This window comes from Rhincodon typus, chromosome 12 (genome assembly GCF_021869965.1).
Source record: "Rhincodon typus isolate 14 chromosome 12, sRhiTyp1.1, whole genome shotgun sequence".
Lineage (NCBI taxonomy): Eukaryota > Metazoa > Chordata > Chondrichthyes > Orectolobiformes > Rhincodontidae > Rhincodon > Rhincodon typus.
In genome coordinates, this window is record NC_063343.1 from 37197347 (window position 1) to 37205385 (window position 8039).

At 40.7% G+C, this 8039-nt stretch overlaps 1 protein-coding gene across 1 annotated transcript; it reads left to right on the forward strand.

The window, feature by feature from the left end:
* The first annotated feature begins 379 nt into the window (after nt 1-379).
* On the forward strand, nt 380-7459 carry zgc:110540 (deoxynucleoside kinase). Its single transcript, XM_020532017.2, has 7 exons — nt 380-1266; nt 2266-2378; nt 3142-3335; nt 3955-4102; nt 4211-4326; nt 4489-4588; nt 6615-7459. The coding sequence occupies exons 1-7, from the start codon at nt 1008-1010 to the stop codon at nt 6639-6641; spliced, it is 957 nt and encodes a 318-aa protein (XP_020387606.2). The 5' UTR covers nt 380-1007; the 3' UTR covers nt 6642-7459.
* The last annotated feature ends 580 nt before the right edge of the window (nt 7460-8039 follow it).

An 8039-nucleotide genomic window follows, 5' to 3' on the forward strand; every position in this document is an offset into this window, starting at 1 on the left:
AACACAGCAGGCCAAGCAGCATCATAGGAGCAGAGAGGCTGACGTTTCGGGCCTAGACCCTTCATCTGCACCTTGTTGTCTCGGATTCTCCAGCATCTGCAGTTCCTACTATCTCCTACCTGAAACGTCAGCTTTCCTGCTCCTCTGATGCTGCCTGGCCTGCTGTGTTCATCCAGCTCCACACTGTGTTATCTCAGACTCCACCATCGGCAGGTCTTACTATCTCTCCGAACTATCCGCCCCACCCACCTCACTGACAAATCCCCACCACGCCCCACCTGCACTCACCTGTCACCATCCCATCTACCTTCCCCAGCCCCACTCCTCCTCTCTATTTATTTCCGAGCTCCCTTTCCCCTCCCTATTTCTGAAGAAGGATCCCGACCCGAAACATCACCTTCCTGCTCCTCTGATGCTGCCCGGCCTGCTTTGTTCCTCCAGCTCTACACTGTGTTGTCTCTGATTACTTCCCTCTAGATTCCCCCTGGATCGAGATTCCACCTCCGGGCACCAAGCCATTGTTTGCAGGGATTGTCACGAACCTCACCTTCGTAGATCCTCCTTCCACAGCTTTCAACCTCCTACACTTCGTGAAATACTTCTCACGGACTACGTGACTCATATACAGTAGGAATTTCACATCAGTATTCTCCTGACCGGCAATTACGTGGCATTTTTCGACTGGATCGTAAAGCTTTCGATCGACCGCAACTGAAATGTATGGCAGAGACGGAAAATATTGCGGAAACTGAAATGAAAAAAAAATATGCTGGCAAGACAGATTAAAAGGTTTCACTCAGGAGGTGGTGACAATACCCCGCGGTTGTGGCAGCTGATGCAGTAGTATCTTTAATCGTATATATTCACTTTTCTTTGATGTGATATAGCTTCCTATTATCTGTGCTCCTTTAAAAAGGGACGCTTTTGTTCGGTCGTCCTGGTCGAAGTTACTGCGACAATAGTGAGGTGCCCATTGTTACAGGGAAGGAGTGGATTGGCTGCAATGAATGAATGAACGAACAGCGACGCTGCTCTTCTGCAGTTTGCTAGAGTTACGCCAGCAGAGAGGCGCGGCCACAACTTCCCGACACTACAAATACGAGCCGAGCCCGCCACTTTCAAATATTTCTAGTGCTGCTTGCCAGAGGGTACGGAATTGTTCACACCAGACCATGGCTACTCCGCCAAAAAGAATGTGTGTCAGCCCCAATTTCGACGACAGCTTTGAAAAGAGAGTGAAGAAAATTTCAATTGAAGGAAATATTGGTAAGTAATGTAAGCAGTTTATACTGATTTTTTTTTTTCTTTTTTTTAAAAATTGTGCAAGCTGGTCGGACAGGGTTCGGGGGCGAATTTGGCGCCAATATCTCTTGGCGGGCTTGGCTTTGCCAGTCAAGAAGATGGTCTTTGAAATAATGTGTTTCCTCGGTCCTGTGGTGTTAAAAGTAGGGCCAGGTGAGTTGGTTCTGGGCTGAGAATGTGGGATTTAGTGACACTTTTTTTTGTTACTTGTATCCTGGTAACCGGCTGCGCGGGAAAGCTCGTGTCAGTTAAGAGAATGGTTTTTCGTTGTTTCCTGTCTCTTAGGCAGATTTAATATACCTCACCCCATTTTAACCTTTCGAATTGACATTTTGCAGTCTCGATGACTTTGTAGAACATCTGGCATTTATGATTGTCGCACAAAGAAAACTAACGATCCTCCGTTCTCCTTGCTATTTGGTCTTTTTACATAAAGAACTACTGTAACTAAATTTGAGTTACAAATGCATTTTAAGATTTCGTATTCTGTAACTTCTTTGTCCAATTTCTTGCTTGAGTTAATTATATTGAAACCTTACCTGTAAGCTGTTCGGTATTAATATTACAACTACACTCACTCTTTCTTTCAATAGATTTTAAACAGTTTTTGTCGACTTGAAATTTGCATTCTGTGACTCCATTTGTTTAGCGACAAAAATGGCTGAACTTTGAATTTTGGCATGAAGATGTATTGTAACTTCGGTTTAAATCAGTTGGTCCAATATCTTTCCCTAACAAATAGATATTCTCCTATAAAATACGGATCTAGTGCTGATCCAGAAATGGATTTGACTGCAAAACTTTTCGGAGTTAATGTGAATGAAGTCTTTATATAAATATATACTTCAATTAAAAGATTCATGACCTGTTGATGAGAAGAAATAAACATTTACAAATATTTGAGACAATGAGGTTCTACTCTTGTGAAAAGTTATCCATTTTAACTTTACTTGTTTTCAACAGCTGCAGGGAAATCCACTTTTGTTCACATGTTGGCAAAAGCCAGTGATGAATGGGAAGTTGTTCCTGAACCTATTGGCAAATGGTGTAATGTTCAAACAATGGATGAATTCCAGGTAATTGAATTTCACTTATGCTAATATATAGTGCTGTCCTTCAAATTTTGATTAGATAGTGAATTGGTATCTTTTATAGGAATTGTTCTCTATCATTTGAGGAAACTAAGTTGCAGTTTTGTGCAACAAAATGGAGGAATTTGGCAACATCCTGGGCTCAATTCCAGCCTTGGGCAACTGTCTATGTGGAGTTTGCACGTTCTGTGTCTGCATGGGTTTTCTCCCACAGTTCAAAGATGTGTTGGTTAGGTGGATTGGCAATGCTAAATTGCTCATAGCCTGCATATCCCTGGATACTATGTGGATAAGCCAATGGAAAAGCTGGGTTATAGGAATAGGGTAGGGTATGGGTGGGATTCTCTTCAGGGTGTCGGTGTGGACTCAATGGCCAAATGGCCTGCTTCCACATTGTAGAGATTCTATGAATAACCCACAAAATGGCCACAGGTGTTTTCAACCCCTGCTTTCAAAGTTTTTTTGTAAAATAATTTCTGCTTTTCCAGTTAGGGACAAAACCAGTGTATTTTCAGTGTCTCATTGCAATCTTTTGATTTTTCAGCTCTGCTAGTTTAATTGGTTAGGTTGCAAGCTCTTGCATTCGTCATTTCAATGTCTGCCTGAATACTGAAAAGAAAGTGTCTGGTTGAGAGATCGTGGTTCAATCAGAGCTATTGGGTTAGGCTTACTTGGAACTTGTGCTGTATAGATTTTGGTGAAATTTCTCCTAAATTTTTCTGGTTTCTGACTTTTATTTCCCTAAAAGGAACTTACAACATCACAGAAAAGTGGCGGCAATCTCCTCCAGATGCTCTATGACAAGCCAAGTAGATGGGCGTACACATTCCAAACTTACGCTTGCCTGAGTAGGGTTCGGGCACAGCTTACGCCATTGTGCTCCAAAATTCAAGAGGCTGAACATCCTGTACAGTTCTTTGAAAGATCAGTGTACAGTGACAGGTGAGACACAGATTTCTAGTTTTAATCTCTGGGTAGATGAGATAAAAATGACCCAAATGATTTTTTGTTTAAGAATAGGTTCTTTTAATTTGCTATCATTTATAGATTTATTCTTGGGTGTCTCCTGATGACTTGACTGTGTTATCACTGCCTTTGAACCATAAGCTCCAGATTCAAGTTTCACTCTAAAATTTGGTGGACCAGAAAAATGCATTCCTTTAATGGCCTAGCTTAGTTATCAAGCTGTAACTTTTGTAAGAGCAGGTGAGACTCCTGGTCAGCCATGTGGCAGGGGAGTTCCCAACATCACTATCCTTCACTCCAAACCCCAATATGAACAGAAAATGCATTTTGCTAAAGCAATTGTGACCTCTTGGGTGGGCTAGTTGGTTTAATTGACTGGAATGCTGTGGATCACATTGAACTGCATGTGCTGGCACCAATCTCCTTTTCATGTGGGATCTGCTTCCTTGGCCTCTGTATAATAGAGGTCACGGTGCTGTGGGTCAAACCTGCCTGAAGCAAGGAACTAAGAAATTGGTTCTGTTTTTGGTATCTAACAATTATTTGGAATGCTTTGATTCTGAATTATTTCTTAGCATTCTTTCTGTCCAAACAGGTATATATTTGCCTCCAATTTGTTTGAATCTGGTAATCTGAATGAAACGGAATGGGCGATTTACCAAGATTGGCATGGTTGGATACTAAACCAGTTTGGTGCTCAAATTGAGTTGGATGCCCTGATCTACCTTCGAGCAACCCCTGAAGTAAGTAAATAGGTGATTTCTTTGATTTGGTGCTTTTCTGTTTGAAGAAAGGCTACAGCAACTTCAACATTCCAATCATGGTACAAATCTGTCCTTTGTCTCTGATAGAAATGTATGGAGCGCCTTTATTTGAGAGGCAGGGAGGAGGAACAAGGAATTGAGTTGGAGTATCTAGAAAAGCTGCATTACAAACATGAATGTTGGCTTTATAACCGAACAATGAGGTATGTAGGACCCATTTGAACTTGAGACTTTTGTCCTTTTTGTAGGAAGTGATATCGTAATCTTAGTAGAATGTAGATTGTATCTTACTTTAACTTTACTGTTCTCTTTCCATACCCCAACTTCAAAAAGTAAAACTACTATAATTTCTTAATCTCTTTCAGGCTTGACTTTGAATACTTGAAGGACATTCCTATTTTAGTGCTTGATGTTAATGAAGATTTTAAAGACGATAAAATCAAACAAGAGGACATTTTAGACAAGGTATATTTTATTTATTGTTAAACTTGTTTCAGAACCTCCATGAAGAATGGCCATGGGTACCCCCATGTAACCAAGTTATGCTTGTCTCTTGGTGGGGTATGTGGAACATTCCTTGTTCCAGTCCCATTCTGGGCCCCTACCACAACTTTCTCTGGTTATATCGATGATATCATCGGTGCTGCTTTCCCCTCTCATCTGGAATTGGAAAAGTTCATTGATTTTTCGCTTGCAATTTCCACCCTGCCCTCACTTTCATGTGGTCTATTTCTGACTCCTCCCTTCCCTTCCCTTCCTCGACATCTGTTTCTATTTCTGGGGATAGGCTGGCCACTAATATCCACTATAAACGCACCTTCTCCCAGACTACCTGGACGATACATACTCGCACCCTGCTTCCTGTAAAGACTCCATTCTATTCTCTCAGTTCCTCCATCTCCGCTGCATATGTTCTGATCAGACCAACTTCATTTAAGGGAGCCTCCAAAACGTCCACTGTCTTCCTCCACCAAGGATTCCCCAGCACCATTGTCGACAAGGCCCTCAAACCAAGCCCAACCCATCTCCAGCACTTCTGCCCTCATCCCTTCTCTTCCCTCCTGCATCAGCGATAGGGTTCCCCTTGACCCTACTACCATCCCACCAGCATCCACATCTGGAAGATCAACAGCTGCCATTTCTGCCACCTCCAGTGAGATGCCACCACCAGACACACATTCTCCTTCCTTGTCCGCCTTCCACAGGGACTGTTCCCTCCAGGATACTGTGGTCCACTCTTCCTTCACCCCCATGGCACCTGCCCCTGCACCTGTCAATTTACCTCCTCCCTCCCCAGTACCCAAGGGTTCAAACATACTTTGTGCACTTTACCTGCACTTCCCAGAATCTATTCTACACAATGTTGTCTTTCCTACATTGAGGAAACAAAGCGCAGACTGGATGACTGCAGGCAGAACGTAGATGTTCTGTGAAGCAAAAAAAACCCCGAGCTTCCAGTTGCCTGCCACTTTAACACACCACCCTGTTCCCTGGCCAACATCTGTCTCAGGCTTGGTGCAGTGTTCCAGTGAAGCTCAGCGCAAGCTGGAAGAACAACACCTCTTTTTTTTTTTCCACTTGGACTCTGCAGCCCTCCAAACTCCCATCGAGTTCAGTGATTTTAGGGCCTGAGCTCTCACATGATGTAGCCCCCAACCCCACACACCAGGCCTTATCACATAGCCTGCCATTACACACTATCTATTGGTAATCATTAACAGCTATTCATCCTTCCAGCCAGATCGTTCCAACTCCTTTGTCTATTCAACTGATATCACTCTTTTTGTGCTCTGTCCCCACCTATCATTTACTCCTTTACCCCCACCTTATCTTCTGCATATAAACCAACATTTTCCTAGCTACCATCAGCTCTAGGAAAGGGTCACCAGACCTGAAATGTTGACCGTGGCTTTTCTTCAGATGCTGCCAGACATGCTGAGCTTTTCCAGCAACTTCTGTTTTTGTTTCCGAAGCATGGCTAATTGGATAAAATAGTTCATCTATGGAGTTGTCCCAGCAAAATGCTACCTAACCAAACAAATTGAGGAAAATTTGAAGTATTTTAATAGATATTTAGTCAGAATATATCTTTTAAGATGTGAGATTTTTGAGTTATGATGTGGAGGTGCTGGTGTTGGACTGGGGTGGACAAGATCAGAAATCATACGATGCCAGATTATAGTCCAAAAAGTTTAGTTTGAAACTCAAGCGATGGGGCTTGCCAATATTTTCAAATGTTTGAGTTCTTTTCACCTGACTTTGCTTTTAACTGTCTGTTGCTTTTAATTTAATCAGGTTTTCTGAATATTTTTATTTGTTTGTTTACTTTATTTGTTTACTTCCTAAACTGATTTGCTTCAGTATCTTAAAAATTAACTTTTAAAAAATCCTGCAACTTAATTTTGTTAATCCAGTGATAACTGATACTTAACAATTAAATAGGACATCTATAGCAGGTAATATCACTTATAACATTACTTCTTGTTCACAGGTGAAGACATTCCTGCAGACTTTGTAGCACAATGACAAACTACAAACCTTAACTAGGTGTTGCACTGACTTTTTAAATATTTATCAAAAGTTTTAACCCTTGGATGGATAATATAAGAAGAACTTAAATAGTTACTAGTTATGCAATCAGGTCTGTAATCTTGCATGGACCCATCGATTGTACTTCCTGCCTACTTTGTTTTCCTGCATCCAAACTGTCGTGATGGTCAGTCTTTGTCTAAACGTGCTGCTAATCTCAACTTCTGGAATAACCTGGTTAAGAATGTAATAAGATGGTCTTACATAAAGCATAGTCTAGTGTGCTACGATGTTCTTGATAAATCAGTTAGTAAATGAATGTTACAATATTGTCAATACAAATGACAGTAACAGTAAACTGAACAGAATGTGCTAATCTGGTTGAGTTCCTTACACTGAAGGATAACCCCTATTCCATCAGATCTGGTGCAGGTTTGTAATGTTAACTTATCAGTGCCCTGCAGTGTATTGCCACTATTTTATCTATTTCTGCTTCTGTAAAAATGCTCTCCAGATAAAATTAAGTATTTTAGAAGTTACACTTGTAATTCTTTACACCTTTTTGCAGCTTGGAATTTTTTTCTGCTTCCAACCATTGCATTTTACAGCACCCTTTTTCAAGGTTAGACTCTTACAGGAGTAATTCTGTAAATAGATGTGAATTATAGATTTTTATTAACTTGAAGTTGAGCCTTTTCTGATGTATCCGTTTTGTTTTCAATATAAAATTCAAATGAATTGGATTTGTCTTCATCTCCATTATTGTACTTTGTTCTGGTTTTATAAAAAATAAAAATATAAATCTGGTTCTGGTCTTTATAATATGATCTCAAATTTGGGAGAAGGAACATAAGGTGTTACCGGTTGTGCATGCCTAACTTTTTTTTATTTTTAAAGTTATTACTAAAATCCAACTCTTCAGTTAAAAGTATTTCTGGAATTTGTTGTTCGAAATAGGTGTGGGAGAAGACCATACAATCCATTGAGCCTGCTCTGCTATTCAATTTAAGATTTCCTATTATAAACAGAGGGAATAGCCTCAATTCCACATGACAGTCCACCTGCCCCTTGTTCACATGTCTACATGTGTTTGCAGTCAGGAGCCCTTCTCTTGTATTAAGCTTGTGTGGCACCATCTTGAATGCCTTTTGAAAATTTAATTATATTGTTACACCTACACATTCCTCTTTTAACTACCAATGAGTACTTAAACTTAAATTTGTCAAATAGGGCATCCTTTCATAAAACCATATAGCACTTGTTCTAATTATTATCCTTTTCTAAGTGACTCCATTATTGAGTTCCTGATGACTGTCCAGTACACAGCAGTAGCTCTCCTTTCAAGTGGGTGAGAATGGGTTGAGTTTGCTAACATGCAACTTGCAAG